We start from the raw sequence: 14,981 nt of genomic DNA, 5'->3' as shown, positions 1-14,981 counted from the left end.
TACCATTCTAATAAAAAGTAAAAGATTTCCGCTTTACTTTTAAATAATTTTATCGATTTCTTCTTACCCATCCTCTACCCTTTCCTTCTTTTATTTCCACTTAAGCCACCCCTCAGCAACCCCTTCCCTCACTGCAAACGCTATTTTTGTATTTGAAATAAGAAGCTTAGTTTTTTTTCTTAATATGTTCACAAAATCACATTTTACAAAATCTTTTCGATCGATAAAAGATTATTATAAACAAATTCGAAAGATTTGTTTCTTGTATGCCTCTCGTATGGTCTTTCGTAACGTTTTTTACTATGACAAATATTGTAACGAAAAAGTTGCCAACTGACAAATATCTACCAAGTTCATCTTTGCCAAATATGATTATAATACATACCACATTGAATTTTTGGCACACACGTTCCCTGATTGTTTCGCAAAAATCCTGGTAAACAATCACATCCCGATCTGCAATCAATGAAATTGCAAACGAGATTTTGTCCAATATTTGCACAAACTTCACCACAAGGTGACACACACTTTGAATAGATCTCGTTCGTGCCGGAACACTGAGTTCCACCTTTACAAATACAAACAAATACGTAGTTTACATAATAAAATTTTATTTTAGTACTAATTTCAAAGCCGAAACTTACTCCATCCACATTCCGTTTTCAAAACGCAAGTTCCTTGACTATTTCGCAAAAATCCAGGAAGACAATCGCAACCAGATTTGCAGTTAATTATATCGCAAACGAGACTCTGTCCAATATTAGCACAAACTTCACCGCAAGGTGACACACATTTTGAATAAATCTCATTCGGGCCGAAGCACTGTATTCCACCTGTCAAAAATATAACAAACCACTTAACCAAATTATTCAATACTAGTTCTTTTACCCGGCTTCGCTCAGTGTTTGTAATATAAAGAGCATAAACATGGTAAATATTCATTTATTTTTTTATTAAATTTATTTGAATCGAAAAAAATATTATATTCAACCAATTGAATTGTCGACATAGAAACTTTGTTTTGTTTACGAAGTTCCCAACCAAAGATACTTACATACATACATATATATATACATTCTTACATACAAAGTCTCTTTCGAAATTATATATTAGATTATTTCATTATTGAATACTACATAGTTTTATGGTGTACGCATTCGTGCACTCGTTAAAAAGCAACTGTCTATGACGTCACTGTCATTTTTTCAGCACGAAGGTTTTTAATGGTTTCATATTACTTTCATGTCGTTTGTTCGTAAGACACCCCTTCCAAAACTATTCTGATCGCATTGAGATGTTTAATCGTCATAGATATGCATGTTCAAAGATCCAAAATGAATGGAAAAACGTTAATATTATAATATCGATATACATATGTACATGTTATGGCCAATAGCCGCACGTATACCGCCTCTTTTGACGTTTTTCTATCTTTTTTTTTCAACTTTCTAGCTTGATTTTGGATAGAGAGCGTCTAATCTAAGCTGCACAATTTTACGAACTTTATATTATCCTAGTTTTTATAAGCCATTTTCATTAAAATCTTTTATTTAGCTCGACTATGTAAGCCGTTTACCATTAAATCATTTTCTTTACCCCACAAGCTTTTATATTTGGACATATCATATATATATACATCCTGTCTGTTGATTTTTCAATTAATAAAATAAAATAAAATAAATAAAATATAAAAATAGGAAGAAAGATATATAGGAAAAAATTATTATTATTATTATTGTAATCGACAAATTATTATTATTATTATTGTAATCGTCTTAGTTGTTCTACTGTATTCTAGATTAATTGTTTAACATTTTAAAAATAAATTTGTAATATACTTAAGTAATGTTGTGCACACCTATGTATAATTGATGTATATACCAGAATCATAAATGTGTAAAGAATATATTGTGTTATGTATGTACATTGTTGGTGAGCCTTTTAAAATAAAAAAAATAAATCGCTATTCTGTCTGTCTGTGATAATCATGTACATATATTTATATGTACGTCACTGCCAAAAAAAACGTACAATATAATATACGAATAAAATATAAAAAGAAAAAAACTTATTTCATATTAAACTATTAAATATAAATATTAAATTAAATATATTTAAAAGGTATTTGAAAAAAATTCGACCGCGTGCATATCGAACATAGGACCGACATTGTTTCCGTCTAACTTCATTGAGTCCTATTATAAACCCATTTGATATTTTATAATCAATTATCTAACGCAAGCACACTTCCTTCACATATAACTTTATTTTAATTCGTGTATCAATTCCTCACCGAAGCCATTCGTTGAAATCAACGCAAACAACACTAGTACTGTATGAATATAATATCAAAGCTATAACTTACTCCATCCACATTCTGTTTTCGGCACGCACTTTCCTTGGTCGTTTCGCAAGAATCCAGGTAGACAATCGCATCCTGATTTGCAATTGATTAAATCACAGGCGAGATTTTTTCCCATATTTGCGCAAACTTCACCGCAAGGTGACACACACTTTGAATAAACCTCATTTGGACCGAAACACTCATTTCCATCTGTCACAAGCAAATCATTTTACCAAATTAAAACTTGATTGAAAATATAATGATCACTTTATATGTTTGCTATTTACTTACTCCATCCACATTCTGTTTTCAGAACGCACGTTCCTTGACTATTTCGCAAATATCCCGGTCGACAGTCGCAGCCCGATTTGCAATTTAGAAAATCGCAAACAAGGCTTCTTCCCGTGTTTGCGCATTTTTCCCCGCACGGAGATACGCAATTTGTATAAATCTCGTTCACATCGTGGCATTCTCTGTCTGCTACAATAATTAGTGCCACATTTATGTAAAGGTACGTTTCCAAATGTTACAACCACAACCAGTGACAGATATGTACTACGATAGAACACATGTACATATATAATTCCTATTGCGAGCTCTGCTGTCAAGTTACCACATGCAAATTAAAGACTAAGGGCGAAATCACACAGCGTGGGATGTGGCACGTGGGTTTTTTTAGATAGTTTTAAATATATAGAAAAAATATGGCGTTCATGGTATCATACCTGGTACCGACTATTCAAATCGAAACATTTGAGCTGTTTCGTTGAAATTTTATAGTAGTGTTTATCCTTGCTTGACAGTGATATATACCAACATGACCTTTCAAATATGGGAAGTTCTTCAAATATGGGATACACCGTTATCGATCCCTGTCATGCAAGGATAAACACTACTATAGAATTTCAATGAAACAGCTCAAATGTTTCGTTTTGAAAGTACGGTACCAGGTATGATACCGTGAACGCCATATTTTTTCTATATTTATTTATTTATTTATTTAACATATTAGCCAAAGTGACATTACAGAGATCTCCAACGCGTCACTGTGGCCGGTCATTCAGTAATAATAACATCATAACAGTAATAATAACTTATAAAAATAACAATATTGACACAACATCATTAAAATCATAAAATCATAAAAAAAAAACATAGATAAAGTAATAACAATCATTCATATTTATAATAGGCAAAATCAACCACTGGCATTCCTCAACAACCACTCAACCAGATTAGTATATTTTATATTGAAGAGGTCAATTTCACCAGACATCCGGTTGAGCAGATATATAGCCCTAGATATAGGAGCCGTTGTCAACATATTTGTGCGAGCCACAGGAGGAACAAACAAATCACGATATCTCAAGTCCCTGAATTTGCTAGGAGTTTATATGTTTAATATGTTTAAAACTATCTAAAAAAACCGCACGTCCCACATCCCACGCTGTGTGATTTCATCCTTAGTCTTACCAGCATCCATCACTGTCATCTCCCTATCAACGCAGAAACGCAGCGGAAAAACATGAACTATTTTCTACGTTCAATGATTTTGAAAATAAGCTGTGCATTTTATAGGTGACCGATAGAGGCGCGCATAACAATGCCACGCTGATATTGCTACGCCGACATTGCCGCGCAAAATAAATCTTCAAAATATCGTAAACATTGTATTAACATTTTCAGTGTTATAGCAATCAATTTGTTTAAATGGTATTAAATTCAGATTTTTTCTTCGAAACACTATTTAGCTTATATACATATGTAGCTATTTTATATTTTGTAAAAGTGTGAAGCCCAATTAGACTCTTGCAAAAACATTTTTCTGTTGATGTTGCGTTCAAATGAATCAAAATTTAATTATAGGCATGTTTTTATTTTTTGGATATGAAATTTAGTGCATTTGAATTTATTTTTATACTGCGCGGCTATGTCACGACACCGTAATGCGCAGTTTTGTTGGTGCGGCACTGTCGTGCGCGGATTTTTCAGAATGCTATTTAATGTTATCGATCGCATTAGCTGTCACGGTTGTGGACTCTGAAAATATGGCTTAGTATAATACTTACTCCATCCACATTTGTCAACTGGGATGCAATTCCCCACTTCATTCCTCACGTATCCGTTTCTACAAATGCACCCTGGTACGCAACTCTCCCTGCACTCTATGTTTGTCCTATAGTTGTTGCAACTCAACTGACATTCCCTATTTCCGCATTGTGAAAATATTTCGTTAGGGCTAGAACAAGTCTTGGCTGAAAATAAAATTAGACTGAAAATTTGGATTATATTTATGATAAAATCTAGGAAAGAGAAACACTGCAGTCGTTGGTCATTATAAAGTCGTTGATCACTTTTGATGTTTAAGTCAAAAAACAAGAACCCTATGTTAGTTTTGGGTACTTTTTGTGTCTTCAAGGCTTCTTACTAATTGATAGCAATATATTAGTTTACCGTCGATTGGTATCTTATGTTTTATTTTAATTCAAACAGCCAAGCACTTTAATGCTTTCTCTAAATTTATAGTATATATCATAATAATGTTAATCTTACGGCATCTTCTTTGGGAAACGCATTTTCCATTCTCATCCCTCAAATAGCCAACTCGACAAACACACCCCGAATAACAACCTGGGGCGAAACTACACTTTTCTTCCAAATCAGGATTCTGGCACGTGCTCCGACATGGATGATTACTACAAAAACTGTACTCTTCGTGAAATCCAAGACAATCTGATGAAAAAGAAGCATATTAAATATCATTAAATATAAGCTTTGCACCTTTATCTTGGAATTTTTAATACAAGGGATGAACATTATGATGAATAAAAAGTCATTAAAATAAACTCGATCTAAGCCGCAGCTTTTTTTAAACGATGATACAATTTAAAATGATTATGTTAATATGATTTCATCAACTTACATGTTCATCTTTGTAATTAAGCAAAATGAACTATGAGCAATTTGTGTATTTTTTTTGAATAGTTAGATTATAGGGATGTCACACAAAATAGGTCAAATTTAATCGAGCATTTCTAATTACCACAATCATCGGGTAAAACACAGTGTCCTCTACGATTCCTCATATAACCAGCCATGCAAACGCATCCAGGATTGCAGTTCGTATCACAATCAGATCGAATTAAACCAGTATTGCAAGATTTCTGACAATCATCGTCACCACATTGCGAATAAACTTCTCTCAATCCTGAAAAAATACTCGAATAAATATGAATTACAATATCGACGAGTATTAGATAGATATAAAAAAAGAGAAATTACTTGAATTGCATCGCAATGGGTTACGAAGGACACCGTTCGCGTACCAAAATGTCATTAAAAGTACAGAGTACTTTAAATAGCAAGACATTCTTTAAACATAGATAAAAGAAAAGCACATGTAACGAAATCGATGGTCAGTTACGGACAGCCCCAAAAATGTTGAGCACGTTCTTATATATGTATCACAACTATAATTTTTTTTTACGCATCGAAAAAGGCACTTCCACCGCTTTTTGTGAATCAGTAAAAAAAACCGGCTTTACATCCGTAAATTTTATGTCTGTTAGCTCATGATGGAATCAATCGAAAATTCTAAATGGGCCTACAGGTGAATCTATGTATGTATATAAAAAAGGGATCGAAAACCTCATAAAATCTCCGAAAGAGATTATATGTACATATATATGTTTTCATTATTTTTTTCAGAATTTTAATCTATTATCAGTCGCAAATATATACATATGTATATACGAAGACAAGAAGAATGAATTTTAAATGTTGATGAGGTCAAAGTTTAGTTTAGTAATAATTGTCGAATTCGAAATAAATAATAAATAACCTGGCGTTACTCAAGCGGACGAAGTTTGACAAAAAAAAAAACTGGTGTCATCTAATTTCTGTAACAATGAGTTTCCAATAAATACATAAATTATGTACGTAGTGAATTGTGATAAACTGCCTGTTATGAATAATAATTTATCAAATTATTGCAAAATAGACAACGTATATATTTTTAAAAAATAAATGTTAAAAGCCATCTTCTTTTAAAGCTAGTTATCATGGTTGTTAAAATTTTGCTCGATAATTTCAATGGGCGGGGACTTACATAAAAACCCGTATTCATTTACCATGTACTTCTATAAAATTAACTTTAATGCTATTTTTACTGATTGGATACGCCAAATTTCTTAAATGGTTTTGCTCGTATAATTTATCATAATAAAGAGAACATACATACATTATGGAAACATAAAAAAAATGATTTAATACATGGCGTTCTAAAATCGATATTGTCAATCTCTTTTTTTGATCTCTTGCTTTGTAGGATAATAGTAATTGACAATAGTGAACCATTTTTTGTCGGCTTAAGCATCCTGGCTGCCTAAGTTTTGCTTTAACCAGAGATCATCAACCTTTTGTTTTTTTTTTGCTTTGTAGGGCAATAGTAATTTATTTATTTATTTTATTTTTTATTCAATCAATCTATGTACTATCGTTAATATAGATCGCTCCAATTCGACGAGAATACTATACAGATAAAGAAATACACCAAATTATATATTATTAATACATAATTATAACATATTTCTAAACTATACATGACATATACGGCCGCAAAGACCAATGCATTAGTGTTAACAATTAATTAAGTACAGAAATAATCATAGAGGCATCTATGGATTATACATATAGAACTAGTGCACAATTATTGCAATTTATACACATAATAAATACAGAATATTATAGAGACATCTATAGATTTTTAGATTCTTGTGCATATTTTTTACAAATAATACATAAGATTTTTTGTGATAACAGGAAAGGATTTATTACCAATTTTCTGGAACCGTTTCAACAATGGTCAGATAAAATTGGCAAACTCTGATCGAGAAACGATCGATTTGGAGTCACAAAACCCCCAAATCTAACCAGCAGCTTTGGCGGATCGAACCAGTGATTGCATGGTGCTAAATATATACGCTATCATTAAGCCAAACTGCTGGCTAATTGGTAATTGACAATAGTGAACCATTTTTGTGGGTATAAGAAAATTATCCGCCGATTTCTGGGGATACCTAGCGGCGTGAATAGCATATTTTGCTTTCGAGCAGAGTGGTCACGGGTTCGAGTCCAACTAGAGTCAGTAGAGTAACTCCAGGTTGATCGTACTTAACAGAGTTTGCCAATTTTTCTGATTTTCATTTAAACGGTTCCTGTACAATGTGGCATCTCATTTCCTATCTCTCTTGCTAATCTCAAGTTATTCAAAGTCTTAAGGTTCGCCAATTTGATTAAAAAATGCTGCAAAAGATTCTCCAAAGGTGTCACTGTGGATGTGTGTATGAATTCGCATTGTATCAATGCTTATGTATTTTAATTGATGGTATTGTATCTGTATAAGTGTACTCGTCGATTTGGAGCAATCTGTAAAGGCGACTCTCCAATCAATCAATTTGGAGTTTTCGAATTAGAATTAGAATTTCAATTTCCTACAATTACGAGATGGTTTATCGGAATGAATTACGAAAAAAATACATTATTTTTAAAATGACATTTATGCAATTCTTGTGGAGTTTTTATCTTGACGCTGTAAAGATGCGGCTCGTAAATGTATTATTTTTCCAAAGAGTCTCTGATGTACCCAAAAAAAGAAATTGCACAGTTATTTTCGTTGGATTTTCAAAATGATCTAACACAAATAGACAGGTTTATTTTTTTGTGCTTCCATAAAAAATATCCAAATATGTGAAAATGACCATCATATTAAAACATAAATTACAGAAGATCGTCAAGATATACAAAGTGGGTGGTACTATACGGTATTTATTATTTGGATCCACTGCAAAAATCATAATTAAATTGTTATTTTTTTCACTGTAACTACATATGTGTGTATAATATCAAATAAATTTCAACTTAGAGTGTGTATAAAAAAAATTACCCTTTCTATAAATTTCAAACATGTACATATACCAACTAAATAATCATAATAAATCATTAAAATCCCCAGAATAGTAATATTATATCTCACATAATATGCATTTTATAAAATGCAAAATTATAATCACGTCTTATGTGATATAAAGAAAATATCGCTAAAACACACTATTTACATATATTTAAACAAAATCAGTTCTCAAATTATGCGCTGTGAATGCAGTTATTGAAATTAATAAAAACATTTGAAATTGTTTTTATAATAGGGTTGCCAACTGGGAAGTAAAAAAAAGATTTTTTTTTCAAAAATATTTATTTTTATTAAAAAATCATAATAAAGCCTATACATTTTTAACTGTTTAAAAAATAAATACATATTAACATTAAATCATATCCTTTACGTACCAAGCTTTTTTATTCGGACATATTATATAATATTAAGAAATAATAAATTACATACTAGAAATATTTTTGTTTGGATTAAATTTTTTTGAGGGAAAGAAAATTTAATTATGTAAATAAAATTACTTGAAATATGTTTGGAGGAGATGCTAATATGAGAAGAACAGAACATTTAATATTCCCATTTGGTGCATTAATTTTTTTTATTTATTTTGTGTTACTTTTTTTATTTAGGTTTTTTTATATCTTATTGCTAAATAAAGCTTTTTTACATACCTCCTTTATGTTTCACCTACGATTACAATTCACGAAAAAATTTGTCTCTTATCCGATCGTTTTCATACTTTACCATATTGCTCATTTTGGTCATCAATGTAAGTACATAAATGGATCCTTCGCCATTACGATGGTGCAAAAATATCGTGTAAGACGGGTTTGAAATTTGAATCTCTGAAAAGTGACTGGCGTTTATCCAGTTTTTAGTTCTAAACATAGATAGCGGTAGTAAAATAAAATTATTGGTATCTTTATTCAAAATAATAATTTTATATACAAATTGTAGAAGAGGTTTGTTTTTAAAAAGCTTTTTTTTATAATTTATAAATCTAGTAATTTATGGTTTTTAACTTTAAAAAAATTGTAAATATATGTACCTATTTTAATTATTAAAAAATATTTGATTCGGCTAAATCAAAAGAAATATAACATTCTGAGCATATTTGACAAAAAAAAAAAAGAGAACCAAAGAATTTTCTCAAAAAAGAGAATATGTTCTCTTGATTCAGAATTGTCAGTTACATAGTATAGTCAACCATGTTTTTTTGCTCTCTTGGTTTGTACGCTAATGGAGAAGTCTATTGTTATTTGACGAGCATCAAAGCTAACGTCCAAATCTAGTTATACATTCTGATATTTTATATCGCTTCAAATCCATTAAAGAGAGCAGGCGTTACAAATAGGATCACCCGACTGATTGTGTTGTACTATAAACAGGGAGGCCTATGTTGCTGGTTTTCAGTAAAACGCTTTAGCAAAAAAAAATTGTTACAGACTTGTCTGGTAATTTATCTGCAAATCTTTCAACCAGTTTCCAACTCTAAGATGTTATTTAATTTTACTAATTTTGTATAAATTGACTATGCATTTCTGCCTATATGAAACGGCAACGTTTTATAATTTACTTCTTGTTTTATATATTTATATTAAATATTATTATATATGTAGGAATGATTTTTAAACGAGCCGAGCCGTATGTGTGGTTGGTCAAACTGCTAGGGATAAAGTGTGTGTGTGGTATGCATGGGAGAGACCGGATGCGTGTTGTTATGGTCACTTGTTGGAGAGCAAGCCCGAAGACATGTTACAATAAATAGTCTGACACTTAATCTGTGCGTTTCGCTTGGAATCCTTCACATCCGGATCCTATATATATTTATATTAAATATTATTATATATTTATATTAAATATTAATATATATTTATATTAAATATTATTCAATATTTATATTAAATATTTTATATATTATATATTTATATTAAATATTTTATATATTATATATTTATATTAAATATTTTATATATTATATATTTATATTAAATATTTTATATATTATATATTTTTATTAAATATTATTATATATTTATATTAAATATTAATATATATTTATATTAAATATTATTCTATATTTATATTAAATATTATTATATATTTATATTAAATATTTTATATATTATATATTTATATTAAATATTTTATATATTATATATTTATATTAAATATTTTATATATTATATATTTATATTAAATATTTTATATATATATACTTTATGGGTCTACCTCACGGGCCCGAATGTGAAACGTCTGAAAACGCAAAGATCGGAAATCGAAAGATCTTAAGTTGAAAGATCAAAAAAAAAAGGGTGCATGGTAAACGGTACATATGTACTCACGTACATACTCACTTAATTTGCGCGAGCAGGATACAACAGGAACAAGAGGAGATCGGAGACCGGTATTTTATATATGTATTTATATTAAAATGGAAAATAAAACAAATTGTATTTTTGTGGTAATTTTTAATTAAGTACAAAAATAATATGATAATATATAAAAAGTACATATTTCATTAAATTGTTAAATTGCTTAAGTTGTGCCAAAACCAACCCACTTCAACCCTTATATTATATATGTATTTCCCCAATTGATCAAAGCACTTTTGAGAAAAGAACTTTGATCATATACATACATATGTTAAAAACATCTAATACATTCTGAAACATATATATATATATATATATATATATATATATATATATATATATATATATATATATATATATATATATATATATATGTATATATATATATATATATATATATATATATATATATATATATATATATATATATATATATATATATATATATATATATATATATATATATATATATATATATATACTAATACGTATACATAAACGGATTCATATGTATTTTTATGTACAATATTTCATATATTTAGAATATTTAACATCTATTCTTATTTTGACAAACTCCATTTTCTCGAACAAATCCAGGAACACAGAAACATTTTCCAACACATATTCCGGTTGTGTCACAATTACTGTTGACCCCAGGATCTGGATTTGCACATGTGCCTTCGCACGCCAGCTTTCCGCAACTGCCATATCTTTCGTTACTTGGACACACTGCAAAAGAAGTTTTCATAAAATTACAAAATTATATATTTTATATCCGAAGAACATAGAGAGTTGGTGAAACTTAACGTACTGCATGCGGTCGGAAGAACACAAACGCCATCGTAATTCCTAATGTAGCCAGTTGCACAAATGCAACCTTTAGTGCAACGTCTGACACAATTTGCTCCTGGCTCTATCGTACAAGTCTTTTGACAGGCGTGATTTTTGCACACGGTGAACACTTCATTGGGGGGACAAACAGGTGGTGGTGCTAAAATAATAGAAAAAATGTATACAATTTGCACTACAATATTGAAAATTTGACAGTGGCTTACACTTAAACTTCAAAATAATCCAAATGCTGATTAATTTTTACTAATTCATTAAACACTTATGTACATATTCGTGAACTGATAAAAAATTTAAAAAACAGAAAGGTTGAGAGCGGAAAGGGGAGGAGGAATGGGAAAACGGGATGTACGCTGGGACAGACGTATTCGTTATAATTCGTATAATAACAGGTAAACCCCAATGCGCCTTTCTAGACAATTACAAACATTGCAGCAAATTTATTACACAAATCGCTGTATTTCGAGAAACTGCAGAACACGAAATTAACAATAATTAATTAATTAATTAATCCATAGAGACATCTATGGATTTAGACTTGTAAATTTAATTTTTACATATTGTACATAAATCAGCTTCTGCCTAGCACCGAGAGGCACCGGGTTCGATTCCATGGGTTGACCTAGATTAAGAAGTTCTTTTCTGAGTATACCTGTAGTGCTGCTGGTCAGACTTGGATATGGGTGCTCCAGGTCGATCGTTTCCTATCAGAATTTCCCAATTATTCTGAGTTCATTGTTGAAACGGTTCCCGATTAAATTGGCTAAAAACCTTCCGACGTTCTATGTCACCACTATTTGAGTATGATTAATTTACAATAAAAATTGTGTAATAAAAACGCTGCATTGTTTGTAATTAGCCAGGAAGGCGCATTGGGGTTAACCTGTTAGGCCTTCCTGGTATATATATGTAAAAAAATATATATACATACATATATTAATGACATAGCGGGCAGGATGGTGTTTGCCAATTTTATGGAGGAACCGTTTCAACGATGAGATCAGATAAATCGGCAAACTCTGAGAGGAAAAGATCGACTTCGAGTCACAAATATCCAAGTGTGACCAGCAGCATTAAAGATTAGCATGGGATCGAACCCGGTTACATCTAGGTGCTAAACATAAACGCAACCATCGATACACATGTATATAAATGATTGAGTTGGTATGCTTGGTTCGAAATTATGTATATGTTGGTATGTTGTGTAACGACTCGACCATACAACGACAGTTCATTTTGGTAAATGGAGTAACAGACATACTATTGAAAGAACTGAACAAGTATCGTTGACCACTTGTAACACGACCACCCTCTAAAATAACTCATTTAGAGAGTGATCTGATTTAAATAAAAACTAATATATGATTTGAAAATAAATGATTCCGCGGTGTACGTAACAATACTAACATACAAACAAACAGCTCCACGCTAAATTTTTACTTGAAATTATATCATTTTTAAACTCCGCCACTGAACTTGCTAAAAATTTACTTACGACAGGCATTAGGAAGAACACAGTTTCCGTTGTAGTCCAGCACGTATCCAGTAGCACATATGCAACCAGGTACACAATTAGAAATGCAACCAGTGTTTGTTAGGTCAGAACAAGTTGATTGGCATATATTGTTTCCACAAAGAGAATATACTTGGTTTGGTTTAGAACAGTAATAAGCTGCAAACATGAGAATCATAGAAGAAAAATGAGAAATAAGTAATGAACAACGAGTCATGTGAAAACAAGAGGCACTTACGACAAGATACAATAAGTATGCAATTTCCTGTGGAATCTTTTGCATATCCAGAAGCACAAATACATCCAGGTGACGTACATCCAACAGGACAAACAGCTCTTCCAGTGATCTGAAGAAGATTTAAGTTGCGTCGTTGCATAGCTGATGGACAATTTGTACCACAACCAACACCGCCACAAACAGTGTACACTTGATTTGGTCCTGGACATGTAAGTGGGGCTGCAAGATACATTTTAAAACAGATTAAATCCGTAAGCAAAATATTGACATTAACAACCGTAAAATAAAAAAAGTTGTACGCACGACAAGCTTCAATAAGGACACACTGTCCCATCGAATTTCGATAGTACCCAGAAGCACAGACACAGGCTGGCGTTGAGCATGTCGCCGAACAAACTGCCTTTCCAGAAATTTTCCCAATTTGTATGCTCCTTAAAGACGTTGGACAATTTGTGTCACAACCTATACCTCCACAAGCGGTGTATACCTCATGGGAACCAGGACATGATGGTGGAGCTAAAAATATGTTTATTTACAACAAACAATCGTCTCAAAATGAAGTATAGCCTATTTTTGGTTGCAAAACTTACGACAGTCTAGAGTCAGAACGCACTGCCCAGTAGCAGAATCCCTCGTGTATCCTTCGGCACACACGCAGGCTGGAGTGGAGCATCCCGTTGGGCAAGTTGCTTTTCCGCTAATGTACTTAAATTGTTGTATAGTACGACCACTAAATACCAACGGACAAGTTGCTTCACAACCAGGACCTCCACAAGCAGTGTATACCTCATGGGAACCGGGACATGATGGTGGAGCTAAATATATTTAAACTTTTAACTAATCATCGTCTCAAAAAGGAGCATATCGTATTTTGAACGCAAAACTTACGACAATCTGGAGTCAGAACGCACTGCCCAGTAGCAGAATCCCGCGTGTATCCTTCCGCACACACGCACGCAGGGGTGGAGCATCCTGTTGGGCAAGTAGCTCTGCCGCTAATGTACTTAAATTGTTGTATCGTACGACCACTAAATACCAAAGGACAGGTTGCTTCACAACCAGGACCTCCACAAGCAGTGTATACCTCATGGGAACCGGGACATGATGGTGGAGCTAAAAATATTAAAAATTTTAACTAACCATCGTCTCAAAAAATAGCATATCGTTTTTGAAACGTAAAACTTACGACAATCTGGAGTCAGAACGCACTGCCCAGTAGCAGAATCCCGCGTGTATCCTTCCGCACACACGCACGCAGGGGTGGAGCATCCTGTTGGGCAAGTAGCTCTGCCGCTAATGTACTTAAATTGTTGTATCGTACGACCACTAAATACCAAAGGACAGGTCGCTTCACAACCAGGACCTCCACAAGCAGTGTATACCTCATGGGAACCGGGACATGATGGTGGAGCTAAAAATATTCAAAATTTTAACTAACCATCGTCTCAAAAAATAGCATATCGTTTTTGAAACGTAAAACTTACGACAATCTGGAGTCAGCACGCACTGCCCAGTAGCAGAATCCCTCGTGTATCCTTCCGCACACACGCACGCAGGGGTGGAGCATCCTGTTGGGCAAGTAGCTCTGCCGCCAATGTACTTAAATTGTTGTATCGTACGACCACTAAATACCAAAGGACAGGTTGCTTCACAACCAGGACCTCCACAAGCAGTGTATACCTCATGGGAACCGGGACATGATGGTGGAGCTAAAA

The 14,981-nt window shown here is 32.3% G+C and overlaps 2 protein-coding genes across 2 annotated transcripts in view; both read right to left on the bottom strand.

The window, feature by feature from the left end:
• Nucleotides 1-444: 444 nt before the first annotated feature.
• Nucleotides 445-5,714, bottom strand: LOC143913047 (mucin-6-like). Its single transcript, XM_077432562.1, has 7 exons — nucleotides 5,627-5,714; nucleotides 5,388-5,552; nucleotides 4,898-5,077; nucleotides 2,366-2,554; nucleotides 645-833; nucleotides 507-568; nucleotides 445-456 (listed from the first exon to the last, which is right to left on the bottom strand). Exons 1-7 carry the CDS (start codon nucleotides 5,712-5,714, stop codon nucleotides 445-447), a joined length of 885 nt encoding a protein of 294 aa, XP_077288688.1.
• Nucleotides 5,715-11,213: 5,499 nt separating this feature from the next.
• The window catches only part of LOC143913037 (zonadhesin-like), a 29,748-nt gene continuing 25,980 nt past the window's right edge, over nucleotides 11,214-14,981 (bottom strand). Inside the window, exons 34-42 of the mRNA XM_077432552.1 lie at nucleotides 14,751-14,975; nucleotides 14,453-14,677; nucleotides 14,155-14,379; nucleotides 13,857-14,081; nucleotides 13,570-13,782; nucleotides 13,267-13,485; nucleotides 13,011-13,187; nucleotides 11,478-11,657; nucleotides 11,214-11,395 (exon numbers count right to left, since the gene is read on the bottom strand). Coding sequence (XP_077288678.1) covers nucleotides 11,214-11,395; nucleotides 11,478-11,657; nucleotides 13,011-13,187; nucleotides 13,267-13,485; nucleotides 13,570-13,782; nucleotides 13,857-14,081; nucleotides 14,155-14,379; nucleotides 14,453-14,677; nucleotides 14,751-14,975 — 1,871 coding nt within the window. The remainder of the gene's footprint in view (nucleotides 11,396-11,477; nucleotides 11,658-13,010; nucleotides 13,188-13,266; nucleotides 13,486-13,569; nucleotides 13,783-13,856; nucleotides 14,082-14,154; nucleotides 14,380-14,452; nucleotides 14,678-14,750; nucleotides 14,976-14,981) is intronic.

Source organism: Arctopsyche grandis, chromosome 1 (genome assembly GCF_051622035.1).
Source record: "Arctopsyche grandis isolate Sample6627 chromosome 1, ASM5162203v2, whole genome shotgun sequence".
Lineage (NCBI taxonomy): Eukaryota > Metazoa > Arthropoda > Insecta > Trichoptera > Hydropsychidae > Arctopsyche > Arctopsyche grandis.
The sequence above is the reverse complement of the archived record's forward strand: the minus strand, read 5'-3'. Positions and strand labels throughout refer to the sequence as shown.

Excerpts from the sequence above, each read along its gene's own strand:
- LOC143913047 (XM_077432562.1), bottom strand. The coding sequence starts at position 5,714 with ATGTCTTGCTATTTAAAGTACTCTGTACTTTTAATGACATTTTGGTAC. Across the intron at positions 5,553-5,626 it reads CCCATTGCGATGCAATTCAA|GATTGAGAGAAGTTTATTCG; the intron begins GTAATTTCTCTT and ends GTATTTTTTCAG. Across the intron at positions 569-644 it reads GAAAACGGAATGTGGATGGA|GTGGAACTCAGTGTTCCGGC; the intron begins GTAAGTTTCGGC and ends GTATTTGTAAAG.